General features: G+C 40.9%; 1 protein-coding gene across 1 annotated transcript in view; it reads right to left on the bottom strand.

Moving 5' to 3' along the window:
• Window positions 1-15,524, bottom strand: part of Hpgds (hematopoietic prostaglandin D synthase) — a 33,031-nt gene extending 17,507 nt beyond the window's left edge. The window contains exons 1-2 of the mRNA XM_057788260.1: window positions 15,484-15,524; window positions 3,117-3,258 (exon numbers count right to left, since the gene is read on the bottom strand). Coding sequence (XP_057644243.1) covers window positions 3,117-3,249 — 133 coding nt within the window. The 5' untranslated portion in view covers window positions 3,250-3,258; window positions 15,484-15,524. The remainder of the gene's footprint in view (window positions 1-3,116; window positions 3,259-15,483) is intronic.
• Between the last annotated feature and the right edge of the window lie 4,091 nt (window positions 15,525-19,615).

Raw genomic sequence — 19,615 nt, 5'->3', positions numbered from 1 at the left:
TCTGGATGGTAGCTGAGCAGTTAAGTCTAGGCTACTGGGACCACACCCCTCAAGTGAGGGGCAGAGTCAGCTCTCTTAGGCCCGTGACACCTGGGCCAGCTCCTCCAAGCTGATGGTGAGGGGTCGTGCCAACTCTCTCCATGCAAGGGCCAGTGTGGGGGATCACCCCTCCTCCTGCTGTGAGGGGCAGGGTCAGATATCCCAGGGTCAGTGAAGGGCAGGGCCAGCTCAGCAAGTCCTCAGATTTCAACTGCAGGCTCTCCATGACTGGGGCAAGAGCAGGATCCCTGAGGGGAGTTTTGGTGATGGTCTAGCGATGATGGTGCACTAGAAGCCTTGACAATGAGACCAAAGACTCCCTGAAATGAACATTTTTTTGGGTGGGGCTAATTGGACAAAAGGCATACTGCGAGGCACATTGCAGCCCCTGATGTCACTAGGATGCATGAAGAGGCGATAGAGAGGCGGGAAAGACAGAGGACTAAGATAGATTTTTTATTGTTGTTGTTGTTTATTTTGTTTGCTTTTAATAATTTTTGGAGGCAGTTCTTTTGGGGGGCATGCTGTAGGGATGAAGGACAGATATGGAGGGCCTGGGCAGTGAGTGACATTGTGGTACATGGTATGAAATTTCCAAAGAATCAACAAAAAATTATGTTTAAAAACAAAAGCACTATGCTGCTTGAGCTCTATCCAAGCCCCTCAAAACATTTCTTTTTAAAAGAGACAATTTCACATTCTTTAGTGCAGTCTTTACCTTTTAGTAGATTTAAAAATTGGATATAAAGTCAGTTAAAGAACTAGTGATAAAAATCGTATATGCATAGTCCATGTAGCTCCGTTGGTAGGGTGTCTGCTGATATGCACAAGGTCTCACACAAGCCTCTAGGTTTGATTGCCAACATTGCATAAACTGGGTGTGCTGGCTTATGCTTGTAACCCTAGCCTTGTGAGACGAAGGTAGGTGGATTGTGGGTTCTAGCTCGTTTTAGATACTGAGTTTGTATGATGTTTACAGGGATACCACATGCTACACTCCTGAATTGTCTCATTATAGATTTATCTATAAACTTAGTACTCTTTAAAACACTTACTCATTGTATGTGTGTGTGTCCTTTGCTGGCATGTATGTAAGTGTGCCATGTGTCTGGAGTGCCTTTGGAGGCAAGAAGAGAACATCGGATCCCCTGGAACTGAAGTAACAAATGGTTGTGAGGCACTATGTGGGTGCTGGAAACTGAACCCCAGTCCTCTGCAAGAGTAGTAACTGCTCTTGATCAGCAAGCCGTCTCTTCATCCAGATACTTTACTTTTATAAATACCTGCTTTAAAGCTATATTAATTTTATTGTCTCAAAATAGATCATACTAGTTACTTTAAAACATATTCCAGCAATTATAGATTTTGACTTACACATGAGCTAAGCAAGTTTTATCCTAGTCTTATTTTGATGAAGAGCATTGTGAGGTATATAATAAAAGGCAGAAGCATTTTGTACAAATATAAGACCATCATAATAGGTAACATTCATACTAGTCAGTAACTTCCACCTTTTTCTTACTTGAACTTTTTAACCTTTGTGAGAAAGCAATATACTTTTATTATAGAAAATTCATAAAACTTAAAAATATTTCTACCAGGTAGTTATAGTGATTATAGCATTCTAATTAACTTTCTATTTTGTATTAGTTAATCATGTCAATTTGATTGGGTTGAGGGATGCCTGCATCAGCACCCACACCTTGATTGGTTGAGGGATGCCTGCATCAGCACTCACACCTTGATTGGTTGAGGGATGCCTGCATCAGCACTCACACCTTGATTGGTTGAGGGATGCCTGCATCAGCACTCACACCTTGATTGGGTTGAGGGATGTCTGCATCAGCACCCACACCTTGATTGGTTGAGGGATGCCTGCATCAACACTCACACCTTGATTGGGTTGAGGGATGCCTGCATCAGCACTCACATCCTTTTCTGAAGGTCATTCCACAGACATCAGATCATGCGTCTCTGATCCAGTGAACAGTTTATTTTATTGACCAGTTCTAGTTTCAGATGCATGCTGTGAGTGGCCCTGTGGGAGGTAGGACCTTACTGGAGGAAGTGGGCTGCTGGGGACTTGCCTTCCATTTCAGTTGCAGCCTCCTCATTTCTTTCTCTCTGATCCCAGCTCTCACATAATGGGCAGCTCTGTTCCATCACGCCCTTCCCACCATGGCGTTTCTTTCCTCAGGCCCTAAGCAGTGAGCAGACTACACTGAAACCTCTGAATACATCCTTTCTTCTCTATGTTCTTCCCCCATTTCTGTCACAGCCATGAAAACTAAATATCAAAAAAGTACAGTGCATGGGATATTATTATACAAAGTCCCTTTTTCACTTGATACTATCTTTGAAACCTTTCTGAATCAACGGACCACCATCATTTCAATGATCATGCAGGGCTTCAGCATGTGTATTGACTACAACTTAGTATCTATTTTGGTAAGAAGAAAAAGAATGAAGTATAGATTCTATGTCACGTTGGATTCACACAAGGACTGGGACCAAACCTCCATACATACACCAAGTGAGCACAAAGTCAACTTCTTTTACTTTGGGGGAAAAACACAGCTTTGATGACGAGCCCAGTGAGTAAAGCAAACGCTGTTCAAGGCCCTGAAGGGTTGTGAACAGGACAGAACTCCAAATACAATGGATGTGAACTGATGGGTTTCATCTCAAGCACACAGGGGAGAGGTGGCATGTGGAGCTTGAAAGGGAATGCAGGATGGAAATGTCACATGCGCATCAGTCTCCAAGCCCTCAGCCCTGAGAGATGGTGTTAACTGTGGTCTCCTCAAATAAGGAAATGATGCCTACTATTGGTAGAGGCAATATTCAGGCTGACATCAGCTGCCCATCTCTTTCTATAGTTCTGAGTCATCTATTGAGAAAGAAGATGATAAAATCCCGAGCAAGCTTAGAGAGCAGTATTCATCTGCTTGGTTTACCTGAACTGATGTTTCTCAGTGTGAAGCTCTGTAGGATAGGGCTTGCATTTCCTGCACGAAGGATGAAAACTCCTGAAATACATTCTCCCTACATTAATCTGAATGATTTATGGTACTTACTTGGTTTGATTTTGGGCCAGTCAGCTTGTTCTATTCTGTGATCTTCATACTTTATGTCAAAATAAGCAAATATATAACGAATAATTTCTGCTCTCCCCCTTATATTAAAATAAATAAGTTTGTATTTTGACATGATGTAATTCTGGAAAGACAAAAAAGAGACATAACATTTTTTTTCATTTTTTCATTTTTTGATAGTTTCATGCTTGCATGTATATATAATAACTTTTAGTCATTCCTGCCAGGGACTCTCTTCCATGCCCCCCTTTTTCCTCTCCCACTGAAAATGCTCTTCCCAACAAAGCTTAACATCATTGATTGGTTTTTGTGGGGGAGGGGCAGCCCCAACAGTGAGTGGGCTCCTGAGAGGACAGAAGGATCAGATGAGGGAAAGTTGAGTCAGTTGCCCAGATTGGAAGACTTTGCAAATCTGACAGACTAGCAGTCAGAAAATTTATTTATACAGAGTTCAAAAACATTCATGTTTTTTCAAGAGATACAGATCACATCATTTTGTCCTGAGCACACTTCTCTAGTCTTCCTGGGGTTATAGGTTTAGTCCAGATGAAAGAGATTTTCTTATCAACCCCATATTCTTATTCCTAGAATAGAAATATTCTACAGATTATTTCATCTTAAGCAAGCATAACATAGCAGCCTGTTCTCAGGCTGGCAGCAGTTCGTGATTTAAGGTGTTTTAGATAATACCTGAGACAGTGCAGGCAAATCACTGTGTGTTCAGCATTTTATTATTAACTTTTAATGGTCCGTCATATTACTTGCAAATTAGACTGAGTCTGAAATCTTTCTCAGGCTTGGGAACTGCTGGAGCTATTGTTCAATTCTTAGTATTATGTGTATTTATAATCTTATAAGAATTTGTTAAATAAAAGAATTCTTTTGTTTCTAAATGAGGTAACATCACAGCAACCTGATGTCAATCAATCCTTTTAGAAATGACAAAGCTTGGGGGCTGGAGAGATGGCTCAGTGGTTAAGAGCACCGTCCGCTCTTCCAGAGGTCCTGAGTTCAATTCCCAGCAACCACATGGTGGCTCCAAACCATCTGTAATGAGATCTGGCGCCCTCCTCTGGTGTGTGGGTATACATGGAGGCAGAAAGTTGTATACATAATAAATAAATAAATCTTTTAAAAAAAAAGAAATGACAAAGCTTAATACCTTACTCTTCTTTATTTTTCTGTGACATTCTTACATCGCCTATATATGCTGTTTTGTAAGTCTAGTCATTCTAGCTCTTTTTGCTAGATTCATTTGAGAGGCTTAATGTATACGTGGTCCTCTATTTTGTAGGTTATATTTCTAAGAAATTCTAAGTACACTGTAAAGGAGTTCTGTGCTCTGATCTGCTGCTAATTCTCCTAGCCTACTAAACCTAGTTAGCCTCTTCTGAATTCACAGGGTTCTAATGATTCTTTTCTTGAGTTTGTGTAGGGGCAGATAATCTCCAAGGCAGAGAGAAGACCCCAAAGTAGGGTCAACTAAGGTCACTTCCCTGAAAACAGGGGTAGTACGTTGAAGACTTCTTCAGGGGTTTACAGAAATGATTTCCTCAGAAAGGACATGGATAAATCATTATACCAATAGCCCTCCCAGGGTGTAACACACAGAGATTCAAAGTGAGAGTAAAGGGCATCACAGACCATAGCCTGTGACTCAGTTTTGCTGGAATTTGTCAAGCAGCTATGCTGGCTCCATCACCTTCACCGTTCTCCTAGGAGATGGCTGGGTCAGCTTGTAAACGCTCAGACTGACACACACTGCAGAAAACTCACATCATTTTAATGACTGACTTCAACAGATACAGCTGTGGGATGTACGCGGTGATATAACGACTGGGCAACTTCCAGGCGTTTTCACTTGCAATTGAATTCTACTGCTACTCTGAGTCTTCGGGCTAGTTTACAGAGGTTCCCTGAATTTCAAAGTCTACTTAAAAAAGTAGATATTAATATAGACTTGGACAGTAAGAATTGTATTAGTAAAATTCTTAGAATGATACTAAATTGTTACTAGCATTAGTAACTACTTACTCACATTGTAGACAAGAATAATCGTTAGCTGCCACATACTGATGAAATAATTGCAGCCGGTACACAAAAATTGTTCATTTAAAGTGATGAATTACGCTGAGGGTCCATTGTGATGGTGTGCCAGAGGCCTTGAACCAGACCAATGGGAATTTTGTGGGTAGGGCTGATTGGACAAAGGGTGTACTGAGTGACGCCCTGCAGCTCCCGATGCCACGAGGATGAGTGAAGAGCTTTTGGAAAAGAAGTGAGGTGCTCTGTGTTTGTTTTGCTCTGAATCAATCTTTTTCTTTTTTTTTCTTTTTTTTTTTTATTTTGGCTGGGCTGCAGAGGTGAGTGGGTTTGGAGTGCTTGATGTGAAATTTCCGAAGAATCAGTAAAGAATTATGTTATTAAAAAAATAAAGTGGTGAATTAAAAAGTTTATTTTCTGAGTTGGTGAAATGCAGTGGGTAAAGGCAAATGCTGTGTAGACCGAATGACCTGAGATCAACACCGCGAACCGATGTGAAAGAGTCAGATGTGGCGGCTCATGTCTGCTGTGATATGGTGGGCACAGAGACAAGAGAATGAGCCGAAAGCTCAGTGAAAGCAGCACAGGGGTAGAAATAACAAGAGAAATCCTGCCTCAAAGAGAAGATGGAGAGAGAGATCCCCCGAAGGCCAGTAAACTTGCCTGCCTGCTAAGCCTGGCCATCTGCAGTCTATCTCTGGCCACATCTAACTTCCACATGTGCACCATGGCACACATGCTTCATACACACACACACACACACGCACACACGCACACACGTGCACACACACATATGTGTGCAAACAGTCAATAATTAGTTAAGTAAACATGTAAGGTAATAAAGATCCTTTAGAAATATATATTACAAAATTATAATTTTTACTAAAAAGTGAAAATATTTGTTATGATTCCTTATTGTGTTTATTTTAAATATCAAAAGAACACACTAACCCGCAGAGTGTGAAATTGCTATTGCTAGTTGTCATTTGCACTGAAGAGCTTTTCATAAAATTTGATTATCATATATAAGCTTCTACAGCACAAAAATAATGTATTTATCCTAACATACCTTGGCTATATATGCAGATACATATGCCCACTGCATTAAGAAATAAATATATAACTTTTTTCAGTCAAATATCTACAAATATTCGTGACCACTGTGTGAATTCTGGATAAAGGGGTTGTTTTATTATCAGTATGAGGTTATGCTACTTTATATTGTAGCTTACTCAAAGGAGACTTCTAAATTTTTTGTCTATCTGTATTTCTCTGCAAACATATTATTCAGTACGAGATTTGGAGATACAAGCACATCTGACAAAGCTTATCTTTTCCTCTAGAACGTTCTTTCAACAGTTGCGACATTAAAAAAACTGTTCTTACACGTTTCTCAGGTCCTGGGTAATTTCATTCCACTGCAAGGCAAAACTTCTAATTCTACAGGTGCAAAATTCCTGACTGGAAGGCTCATACTTATCAGGTTAGATATGTGTGTTTTGGCAACATTAAAAAGCAGGTCAAGATAAATGTGACTGGAAATAATTACTGACTCTAAAATATTTAATATATTTAGTAAGACTTTGCACAAAAATAAGGAATTTGAAGTAAATGTGTCTATGATCAACAAAATACAGAAAGATATTTCACAATAAACGCTAGGAGAAGTTTTAGTGCCCTATCTAAACTTTTTTGTTTTTTGCCTCCCTTCACTAAGCAGTTCATCTCTGTGGCCATAATCCCACTCTATTAAAGCATGCCTGCTTCGAAGATCAAAAGTAGACCTGTCTGACCTGATACATTGAGGTGCAAGGCCAGTAGTGAGAGAACAGGAGACAGTGGGGCGGGGGGGTATCCCTACCACCTACTATCTCAGTGAGCTTGGGCACTTCTCTCTTCTGGCTTTAGATTAGATTCTTTACCTGTACATTACCTAAAAAGCCCCCATCCATCCGAACTCAAGGAGCCTAGCCCCTCCTTGAGCTGACGGTTGCTGTAAGGGCAGTCATTGTCTTCAGTGGTGTGCCCACATGTTCAAGTGGATAGCTCCACTTCCATGTCTGTGCAACACCCAGGCTGACTTCAGTGAGGAACAGAATGAGGACAAAGTGAAACAAAGATTCAGGAGCATGGAAGCCTGTTCCCAGGAAGGGGTTTGGTGGGGCAGATGAAAGAGGCGGAGGGAGCATGGCTCGTTATCATATACATGTGTGAAATTGTCAAAGGATGCATTGGTTTAAACAAAAGTCCCCAGACTGTGTAACATATTGTGTGAGCTCAGAAGACATGAATTGTAGGGGAGACCCAGCCAATCACCTTGCTTGTAGGGCGGGGTCCCCCCAGGATATTTTTTACTTATAAAGATTACGGATGTGCTTCCCCCGCTTCCCTTCTGCTTTCCCATTCTCTGCTGAAACTTCGGTTCTATAAATCTTTCCCTAATTAAAACCGAAAACTGAAAGTTACTGTAAGCAGCAGGGGGGAGGGCCAGAAAACGAGGCAGAACTCAGCCACCCATGGGGAGGGGAAGCAGAGCAGTCATGTGTGCGGAGTGGCCTTGTGTATTGATTACGCTGTTTACTGCTAGATGCTGGGGGGCAGGGGTTAGAATACAGAGGCGCTTGCACCCCTGTTGCTAGACCCGAGTAAGTCTGGCGGGCAGGGCGGGGCTGCACAGACTCGTGCTGGGTGGGCCGAGTCAGCGATCAGCAGGGGCGGGCGGGTTAACCGTAGTGGAGTAGTATGGCGGGCCGTTCCGAGTCGCCCTTTGGGAGTTTCGTTTGTCCATTTGTCGACTTTCTAGTAAGCGCCAGGGAAAATTGAGTCGCTGCAGATGCTCAGTGACTCAGAAGCTCAGGTGCTTCTGCTGCTGTAGTCGGGCAGAGCAAACCGGCAAGGAGCTGTGCTGAGAGGGTACAATCTGCGTGGAGGGAGAGACCTCCGGAGGGGGGGCGGCCGCTGGCTCCCAGCGGGTCACCACCCAGGAGGCTCTGATTCGGGCAGGGCGGGTATCCGAAAAGCCCCACATTGGGCGCCAAAAATGTAGCGGTTTAAATGAACAGCAGATGGAAATTATAATAAAATATTTAGCTTTAATTAGGGAAAGACTCACAGAACCGAAGTTCCAGCTGAGAACAGCAAAGCAGAAGAGAAGGGGGGAAGCACACCCGCAATCTTTATAAGTAAAAAATATCCGCAGGGGACCCCGCCCTACAAGCAAGGTGATGGGCTGGGTCTCCCCTACAATGAATAAATGGGAGGGAGGGGACAGCACTGTTCTTCCCCGAAGTGAAGGGAATGATCCAAGTTTAGATGATTTCATTGGACTCACATCCTCAAGATCATGTTATTTGAGAAATAATCCTGCTGCTAGCACAAAGAAATGAAAAGTTGAAATAGAAAAAAAATTAAAAAATATATGGTTAAGTTAAAAAAAAAGACAAACCACAGCAAAAAATATTGCCAACCAAAAGATCATACCATAGTAAAATAGTTCAAAATCCTCAAGTTAAACTACAGTCCAACACTTAAAGGGAAAACTTTAGAACTGTGTAATGGAACCAACCAAAACAAGACAGTAGAAATGAATCCTGACTTGGCAATGTTACTGCCGTGGTTTCCCAGGTAAAGTTTCCTTAGCCACAAAGGTAAAAGTAATCCGTACCTTCCAGTAGCTTCAGAGAAGAAAACATTGGGGAAAAGACAGAAATTTAAAAAATAATTCTAGATAATTTCACTAGCATGCATTTAAACATCATAAATACTAGTTACTCAGAATTAGTTGTATATAAATAGACAGAAATGCAGGGACAAAAGGATTGATGTCACTGTGTTTTAGTAGATGTCCTTCTATGTGACAGACTCCTCTGACAAAAACAAGCCATGCTGTAACCTCAACAAAGGCTAAGTAATGTTTCTCAAAGGCATTTACGGGCTGGAGGGGTCCCTGGGCTGAACATGCAACTCTTGCAGAGGACCGGGGTTCTGCTCCCTCATTTATATTGTGTGACTCACAACAGCAGCTACAGGGGAGCTTATGCCTTTGGCTTGAGGACACCTGCACTCCTGTGCACACACATACACATAATTACAAATAATAAAAATAAATCATCTAAAAGACATTAAACATTACCATTCAGTTGTGATCAAAACTCTGAAGAAAAAAATAAAAACCTGTTAAGCAACTAGGAATTGGGACTTTATGAAAAGACTGAACAGTTAGAAAAATTTTCTTTCTTTCTTCCTTTCTCCTTCCTTCTCTCCCTTCCTCCCGCCCTCCCTCCTTCTTTCCTTCCTTGAAACACAATTAATAAAAACTCAGGGTCAGCACCAAGGCCAGCTGGTCTGGGACTGAATAAACAGGGGTTGAAACTGGACTCTCTGAGCATGGCGGACAATGAAGGCTGATGAGAAGCCAAGGTCAATGGCACTAGGTTTCGATCCTAATACATGAACTGGCATTGTGGGAGCTTAGCCTGTTTAGACGCTCACCTTCCTGGACCTAGATAGAAGACCTTCGTCTTCCCGCAGGGCAGAGAATTTGGACTGCTCTTCAGTGTCGAGAAGGAGGGGGAATGGGGTGGGGGGAGGAGAAGAGGAGTGGGGATGGGGGAGGGGACTGGGGGGAGGGGGCAATATTTGGGAGGAGGGGAGGGAAATGGGAAACGGGGAGCAGGTGGAAATTTTAATTAAAAAAGAATAAAAATAAAAAAAGAAAAAAAAAGAAAAATAAGATCGGAAAATAATGACCATCAGCAATATGGATGAGACTGTATTGTTAGCATAAATGCTTACAAGAGTCCCTGTACTTGACACTATTGATGACACCACTCTAGACAGATTCATGATTAAGTTCACAGCACATCAAACAGTAGGACAGAGCAAGCAATCCATTATCCGTGCTCTTTTGAGTTCAGGGCATCCTGGCTATGAGACTCCTTGGCTTACAGTCTGCTGACCTGGTGTATTTGTGGTTTTCATTTAACCACAGAGGCAGTTCTGCTTTGCATTTGGGGCTGTGGTTCATTGCTTTCTATTCTGTTTATTCTGTCTTCTGGTGGTTTCCCCTGCTGTAGCTGGATATATGACAAGTATTTGACTGCCCTCTTCTCCTGCATGCTCACCACACGTGGAGTGGAAGAGGCTTGTTTGCAGACTCTGCCCTGGACAAGGAAGTATGAACGCAGCCTAGAATCAACAGATTTCTAATGGTATCATCTCTGCTCTCAAATAAACTAAATGCTAGCCAGAAATTCTAGCTTCCCCAGTCTAGCCCTGCTACCTCTTTCTAGACAGTCATTCCATATCTCAAGCTCTGCAGAAACCAGTCCGCTTGGGTTGTAATGATTCTTTGTTACTAGAGGTCTTTCTAATAGGAGCTGAGTTAGAACATCCTAACATGTAGAATGCCCTGCATTCTCTCTTTCTGTCATTGAAGCTACTTTCCTGTGACTGAGAAAGACAATTAATCTGAGTGGAATTTCTTTTACCTCCCAGCATAATGTGGGCCCGTTTCCTGAATCTGGACTGACCCTCCCCCACTCTCTTCTCTACTAAAAGGAATAAGCAGCGTACATGGTGGTGTATGACTGTAAAGCCAGGAAGGGGAGGTAGGAGGATTGCCAGTTTAAGGCCAGCTTGGCCTACACAGTGAGACCCTGCATCAAAAAAATTCAAAAGAAAATAAACGACCAAGGTGAACGACCATTCCATGCTTTCACTGGTGGACACTTCCTGTTTTGCTCATAGCCCTTCTCCTTTTCTATTCAAGGATATCACTTGGTAATAAAGATCCTTTCTTGTTCCACCGTCAGTGATGACATCACACTTTTATTTCCAAAGACACAGCAAACAACACAAAGGCATTTTTAGGCTCATGTGTGGTAGAAGATGGATTAACATGTACTTTAGAGGGGTCAGTGCATTTTTGCTAACAAATGAGACAAGAGCTTTGTTATTTTTGACAGTGATTTACAAACTGCAAAGGTTCTAGAAGGAAATGTCACTATACCTTGTGATAGTAATTGCTACTGGAATTTTATGTGTTCATATATTTCCATGGTTTTTTTTGTTTCTTATGTCAAAAGCAAAATACTATGCAAAGTAAGGATAATGAAAATAAAGGAATAAAGTTTTTCAAAACAAAACAAAACAAAAACAAAAAAAAAACCTCAGGGTCAGAAACTGGGGTTCAAGCTGAAGATCTAAAAAGCAAAACAGTCAGCCACTGGCTCTTACCTCCATCTCAGTCTAAAATAGGAATCCTGCCTCTGGGAATCTCAAAAGGAGACTGTTCTGAGAACTGTTCCTCCTGTCTTATATTCCTCTCTAGGGCTGGGATTAAAGGCATGCACCACCATCACTAAAGGCATGCACTGCCCAGTTTCTATGGCAACTACTGTGGCTACCAGGGTTAAACATGCGTGTCATCATGGTTATTGGGGTTAAAGGTGCGTGTCATCGTGGTTACTGGGGTTAAAGGTGTGTGTTACCATAATCTGGCCTGTAACACAGACGAGTGGAACTGTTTTAGTCTCAGATCTTCAGGCAGTCTTTATTTATTAAAATACATTTGAAATGTCACTACATGGTCCTTCCTTTCCTTCCTTTGCTGTTTTATTCTAGATTTTTCTTCCAACACAATATTTTTGTTGATTACTGGGAAATTTCACATAATGCACCTGGATCACATTCACTTCCCAGTCCTCCCAGGTTGCCCCCTAACCTTGTGACCTCTCCCACAAAAGAGAAGAAAGAAGCCAAAAAAAATAACAACCCAAACTAACTCAGTTTATTTAATGTCAAGTATAACCATACTTATTACATCCCAAATCCTGAGCAGACCAGTTAATTTAGTAAAATAAGATGGCAATAAATAACGTGAGAAATATCAAGGAGAAGATGACTGTTACCTACATTCAAAAGTCAAGACAAGTCTGATATCAACTTGGCTGTGAATTTCAAATGGTAGGTCAAGGACCAAAATAGCTAAAAGAGAAGAACTGAGGGGAGAAGCTCACACTGCAGGCAGTGAGGCTTGTGGAAAACACCTTGTAAATAAGGAAATATAGTGTTTGTTCAAGTCTAGAGATAGAAAGCCTGAAAATAACACTGCTCATATGCGGGCATCATGTTTCAGTGGGGACATAAAGGGGCAAGACTAAGGAAATATACATAATTAGACTCTGATTTGCCTCACATAAGAAATGCCACTTAGTTGGGCATGGTGGCACATATTTTTAATCCCAATACTCAGTAAGCAGAGGCAGGCAGAACTTTATGAGTTCTAGGCCAGCATGAGCTACATAAGTTCTAGAATAATCAGGACTACGTAGAGAGACTTTGCCCCAACTAACCAAACAAAAATGCCACTCAGGTTATTTCGCTAAACCTGATTTGGATAGAATCTGAGACCTCTGGCATCAATCCAAGCTCTTTTCTTTTTCTTTTCTTTCTTTCTTTCTTTTTTTTTTTTGTGGCTTCATTTCTGAACTTTCTGCTCCGATGTTGTATTTCACATAGGAAAAATGGCATTTACTCCCTGAAGAGAACAGAAAGTTAAAAAACAACAAAACAAAACCACAACAACAAAAAACCTTACCAACTTTCTTGACACTCCAAGGGAAGCCTGATTGAGGAGGTAGATATTTGGAAAATAGCATGTAGATTTCTTTAACACTTGACTGAGAAATAAAAGCCCTGGGTAAAGCTCCCAGTTGTGATCCTACATGGATTTCTATCCAATGTTAGATTAAATTCTTAGTATTTGGCAAACTTGCTAGGAAACACAGTTTTGCATGGTTAGTAGAGCTTTTGAGAAGCTCTCTGCCTTGTGCACTTTCATTCTGTTAGATTCACAGCTATTTTCCCCTTGCATAATATTGTTATTTTCAGGTGATTGTAAGAAAAACATGGAAGCAGTCAACACAGTGACAGTTTTAATGTGATTATTGATAGAATGGGAATTATGGGAAAATCACTTAAACTTGAATAGGCAGGATCTTACTTTGACTAAGAGAATACAGTTAAAATATAGTCTAGTATATTTAGTCTATATGCCAGAAAAACGATAGAAATACAAAGTCCCCTATCAGACAAAATGACATCAATACTAAACTGCTACATTAAACATATTTCTCCCTTTTTTTCTTTTCTTTTCTTTTCTTTTCTTTTCTTTTCTTTTCTTTTCTTTTCTTTTCTTTTCTTTTCTTTTTTCCCCCAAGACAGAGTTTCTTTGTGTAACAGCCCTAGCTGTCCCGGAACTAGCTGTTGTAGACCAGGCTAGGTTCGAACTCATAGTGATCTGCCTGCTTCTGTCTCCTGAGTGTGCTGGAATTAAAGGTGTGAGCCACCACTGTCCAGCTACATTAAACATCGTAACAATGTTTCCATAAGATAAAAAGGAAAGGACACTTTTGGAATAGTTTTAGAGGGTAGAAACTTTACAAATAAGAAACATTAAATAATTTTCTAATTTTTTTCCAGTTCCTATCTTTTTCTTATCAGTCTTCCGGTTTGCTGAAGCAGGCAGTGAGACAGCACTTGCCACAGTGACGGCTACCAAAGACGCTGGCCATGGAGACTCCAGCCCCGCATTCATCTCTTGACACAGGTGACTGATTTTGCCTTTTTAATTCACATTCCGGTATTTCATGACAATCAACTTAGCCTTCTTTGTCTTACACTTGCTCTTCTTGGGAGTGGCGTAAGATTTCCTGCATGTCTTTTTTTTTTTTTAATATTTATTTATTATGCATACAATATTCTGTCTGTGTATATGTCTGCAGGCCAGAAGAGAGCACCAGACCTCATTACAGATGGTTGTGAGCCACCATGTGGTTGCCGGGAATTGAACTCAGGACCTTTGGAAGAGCAGGTAATGCTCTTAACCACTGAGCCATCTCTCCAGCCCTCCTGCATGTCTTAGCACCATCAGAAGTCTCACCGCAAGACAAAGGGTGAGCTGTTTTTGAGTGTTGTAGTCTTGCAACATCCCACCATCTTCATCAGGTCCCAAGAACCTTTGCTGATTGGGAGGATGGCCTTCCTTACCCTGGATCCTGGCCTTTTCACCTTCAGTTTGTCTGTGGTTTGAGCCTGAGCATGCTAGCCTTCTCCAGAAGGGTCGTTACAACATTCTGCATCTCGATCACGATTCGACCACAGATGATCAATTACAAAAACAATTTTATAATTTACTTAACAACCATGTCTTAGCTGAGCTCTCACATTTCAATAAAAGACATTTGTGACTCAAAGACACTTGGGGCTTCCTGCTAGGTCCTTTTCACATGTCCAGCAATTCTGCACTAGCTTGGGTGTGAAGCACGCAGCCGAATGCATCTGTGGTCTTGCCAGTAGTCCCTTTGCAGTGTGCCTTAACCCCACCCACAGCAGATCCAGTGCAGTGGACATGGTACAATACTTGCCCCTTGCTGCATATACTCTGGCATTTTAAAAGGCAGAAGAACCACTGAGGGGGCTATTCTCCACAGGAAACCAACTTCTGATATGCTTCGGCATCTAGTAATAGCAGCCATTGCTCCCTAACAGCTAAGGGAATGGAGAGTACACCAACTTCCCTCATTTCATAGTGCCCCTGGGGAGATATTTTTAGTTCAGATCTGGAATATGTGCCAGATTGGAGTGAAAAGCTTAGATCAAGAGAGGAATAGAAGCTTTAACTAAGTTGCCCATTTCAAACACTGAAGTTTTAATTATGAGCCAGTAAGTGGAGATCTCTATTTTTTTTAAATAAAAAAGCAACTAAATACCGTTTTAGAGGCTTGTCTTCCATTAACATCTGCACACAAAGAATAACTAAACTGCTCTTTAGAGTTTCTAGCTCGAACTTCTGAACTGAGGCAAAAGTCTTGAGTTATCGTTAAAGCTGAATGGTGACAGAAAATAGTTCCTGGACAAGCATGTACAAATTTCAACAAAATATGCCTTAAAATGATAGAATGAGATGCAAATCAAACCTCTGTACTTAAAAGAAAAAAATGACCATAAATTAAATTTTGTATTGTTTTATGCACCAAGGAAAATCATCCGGGAGAGTTCCAAAGAAGTTGGAAAGTCTGATCCAGACAGGATATTTTTTCCTCCAATAGTGATGGTATTTTAGGAATTTTTAAAACCTTTTGATCTGTGTCTCTTTTACAGATGGTCATTTGGTTTCCACATAATCATGAACATAAGCAAGCTCGGCATGAGCTGTTGCTATAAGGTGGATCATACAGATCCTACCACAGTCCCAAGCTGGGGAAGACTAAAATTGAAAGAACGAAGAAATCCCACCACTTACCTGTGAAGACAACAGTGTCACTGTCTTGTGCCCTGTCTCTGTCTTCGTGTCTGTGCTGTGGTTTCTATGATGAATAATTGAGAGTCACAAGACAGCAAGAGGCGACTTCCTCCACCTAAAGCCTTCCTTCATTTCTCACATGAAATGCATGTGTCCAACAGCTCGGCTGTAAAGGCTTCAGTGTGGCTTTTACCGTCATCTTATAAGCTCCGTGTGAATAATCCAGCGTATTTGCATAAAGAGTAAATTCACAGTCGCAGGTGCTTGTGTGTACAGATTGCTACATGTTCTTTATGCTTAGTCTTACACCACAGGCTTCTGGGGAATGAGAGAACAAGTTCAGTCACATTCTTTTAAATGTCTTCCTTCTTCATCTCACAGTCTCCCTGAATGGAGAACCCTTTGCTCTGGGCCTTCTCAGCAGTGCCTACCTCCAACACACTCACCCCTTGCTCACCATATCCTCTTCATCATGTTTTCTGACAGAGTGGTGCCTTTTATCTGTTTGCCCACCCCTGCCGTAAAGGTAGTGTCTGCGACATTTAGTGCCTGGCTGTTTCCTCTATTGCTAGCTTCCATTTCTACAGGATTGCTGGGCATGGTATAGACACTAATCTCGCTCTGATCACTGAATGCTCTTAATTTCTGAATGTCACACTTTCACAAGGACTCCGTTTGCGTGGCTGCCTGAGTTCTGTTTACACTTGTTTCTGAGAAGAGCTCCATTGTTTGAAGGAATTGTAGCGTGCAAGATTCAAATACTCTAGGAGAATGCCTGTGTCTACTAGTAACACATACCTGTCGGCTTTAAAATTTAATACAAATTTAACTTCAGTGATAATGCTAGCACAGTTCAGTGAAAATGTCCAATAAAAGATCTGTCTGTGCACTATGGAGTCTACAAATTACCAGGTTATCCATGAAACATTGTAATGACAACCTGGTGTTTGCTTTGCAGAAAAATCATCATTTCAAAAGAGTGTCTTTTACTTTGGGGAAAAACAAAAACAATAGCAAAACTCTAACAACAAATAAATGAGACTAATATAAATATTAATTTGTAAAAAGGTGAAGAAGACACAAGAGCAGCCTCCTTTTCCCCATTACAAACAGCTAAATCGACACTGGGGTGTGGCTAACCGACACTGTGATAAAGGCTCCTTTATCACATAAAGTGAATGGCAGCAGAATTGTGGCTGGGCAAGACCAGCATGCAGACTGGATTGTTTTTACCAATGTTTTGTGGGCGATTGTCTTTTACTGAGTCTTTTTTAAAATTATCCCACACATTAGTTCCCCTTTATTTTGATAAAGAGGAAGTGCTTAAATCCACTTGTTCCTCTATTCGTGGCTACTGAGTTGCTGGGAAAGGAAGTTCAGGAAGCTTCCTTCACCAGCTTTGGTATCTTTATTCAGATTCTTATCATGATCAGTTACATAGGAAACTAAAAATCTGCCTAATGAAGTATTTAAATTTGGGTTGGAACAGCAACCGTGTTTCTCATATTTCTAAACTATCTGTGTGGCCAAATGCATGGAAAAAGATCCAGTGTCTCTTTTTCCAGGTTTCAATAGTGATAATACTATTTTCTTGCCTGCCTTTTCATATACTGCAAAGAATGATGTAAGTCCTTTTTTTTCTTTTTTCTTTTTTTTGGTAATTTTAAAAATTGTTTTTATTGAGTTATATATTTTTCTCCACTCCCTTCCCTTCCTTCCCCCTCCCTTTCTACCCTTTCCCATGATCCCCATGCTCCCAATTTACTCAGGAGATCTTGTCTTTTTCTACTTCCCATGTAATTAGATCCATGTATGTCTCTCTCTGGTCCTCTTTGTTGTCTATGTTCTCTGAGATTGTGAATTGAAGGCTGGTTTTGCTTTGGTTTATGTCTAAAAGCCACTTAGAAGTGAGTACATATGATATTTGTCTTTCTGGGTCTGAGTTACCTCACTTGATATGTTTTCTAGTTCCATCCATTTGCCTGCAAATTTCAAGATGTCATTATTTTTTTTCTGTTATGTAGTACTTCATTGTATAAATGTATCACATCTTCTTTATCCATTCTTCAGTCGATGGGGCATTTAGGTTGTTTCCATGTTCTGGCTATGACAAACAAAGCTGATATGAACACAGCTGAGCACCTGCCTTTGTGGTATGATTGAGCATCCTTTGAGTATATACCTAAAAGTGGTATTACTGGGTCTTGAGGAAGGTTGTTTCCTAATTTTCTGAGAAATTGCCTTACTGATTTCCAAAGCTGCTGTACCAGTTTGCACACCCATCAGCAATGCAGGGGTGTTCCCTTTATCCCACATCTTCTCCAGCATAAGTTGTCATCAGTGTTTTTGATCTTGACCATTCTTACAGGTGTAAGATGGAATCTGAGTTGTTTTGATTTGCATTTCTCTAATGGCTAAGGATGTTTAACAAAGGAGTGACATAAGCCTTAAGACTGTGTAACTGATTTGTTCCCCAGTCTTTCAGCTAAAAGAGGATTCACAAATGTCAGCAAATAAAAGTTCTATAAATTTCCTGAAGTATTGAGTGTACCCTGTGGGTTAGGGATGGAACACTGTTCTGGCCTGTGTTAGCCTATAATCTCCATGGAGCCTCATATACATTCTTGAGTATGGTACACAACTGACCAGAGCTTGTTAAAGCATCTTTATAGATGATAAATTACCCAAACTCTTCATTCTAACTTATAAGATTTCATGTTGATTCTTTTCTAAGGATAGGAAAATATATACACTGAAATAGAATGTTAACTTATGTTTCAAGATTGTACCAGGATCAATTCATGTCACTTCTATATCACTTCATCATGCTCTAGGGGAGGAAAGGCCAGTCAATATAATATCTGCCTTAACCCTGTCATGGGACCCTCAAAGACATGATTCTGAAAATCGAAGACTTGACCTTCTGACATCCGATGTCACTAGCTGCGGTATTACTCAGACAGTTTCCAGAAAACATCCCTCTCCTACAAAATAGTGAATGAGAGCCAATGCAAAAAAGTTCTTGGGACTGAGAGAACAGTCCCTTAAGCTGTCTTTAGTCTAAAGTTAACTTAAGTGACCAAGACAAAATCCTCAAATCAAAGGATGAATATTCACCTTGATAATCCCCAGGATAGTGTTCATTTATTACCTAAAAGTATTGTGGCTATTCAGTTAGAAATTTTAAAATAGATTTTGGAAAGCTTCAAGTATTGTAGCATAAATAATCAAAACCCAGAGACAGAAACTGGGGTTCAACCTGAAGGTCAGAAAAGCAAAACAACCACCCACCAACTCTTACCTCTCCCTCAGACTGAAATGGTAATCCTGCCTCCACGAATCCTCAGAACGATACTGTGTCTAAGAGCTGTCTTCTCCCATCTTATATGCCTCTCTTGGACTGGGATTAAAGGTGCACATCACTACCATCTGATTTCTACAGCAACCAGTGTGGCTACTGGGATTAAAGGTGTGTCACCACTGCCTGTTCCATAAGGCTGACCAGTGTGGTTGTTTTACTCTCTGAATGTCAGGCAAGCTTTATTTATTAAAAAAGAAATGAAATATCACTATGAAGTATTTCCCCAGAGTTTATTTTAAAAGTATATTTTTATTAGTTCTTTGACAATTTTATACATTATATTTCAAACCTATTCAGCTATTTCTCAGCTCTTCCCGGATCCCCCCTGCATTCCATACTCATGGGGCTTTGTGTCCTTGTTTGTTTTTAAACCATCCAGTCCAAGGAGCGCTGCCCATATTTCCTTGTCTGTGTGGCCATTCACTGGAGCATGCTTATCTGCCAGGAGCCTCACCCTTAAAGAAATCTGACTGTTTTCCTAGCAGCTAGCAGTCACCAATAGCTCCTCAACCAGGAGTAGAACTTTGTGACTCCCTCTCTCTGTGGTGCTAGAATTTTGTCTCTTCTGAGCTTACTCAGATCCTGTGTATGCCCCCACAATCACTGTGAGTGAACTTTGTGACTCCTCTCTGTGATGCTAGGATTTTGCTCTTCTGAGCTTACTCAGATCCTGTGTATGCTCTCACAATCACTGTGAGTGCATAAGAGCAACTGTCCTTTTACATCCAGAGAACACTGCTGAAGTCATCCACCACCTCAGGCTCTCAAATC

This window comes from Chionomys nivalis, chromosome 1 (genome assembly GCF_950005125.1).
Source record: "Chionomys nivalis chromosome 1, mChiNiv1.1, whole genome shotgun sequence".
NCBI lineage: Eukaryota > Metazoa > Chordata > Mammalia > Rodentia > Cricetidae > Chionomys > Chionomys nivalis.
The sequence above is the reverse complement of the archived record's forward strand: the minus strand, read 5'-3'. Positions and strand labels throughout refer to the sequence as shown.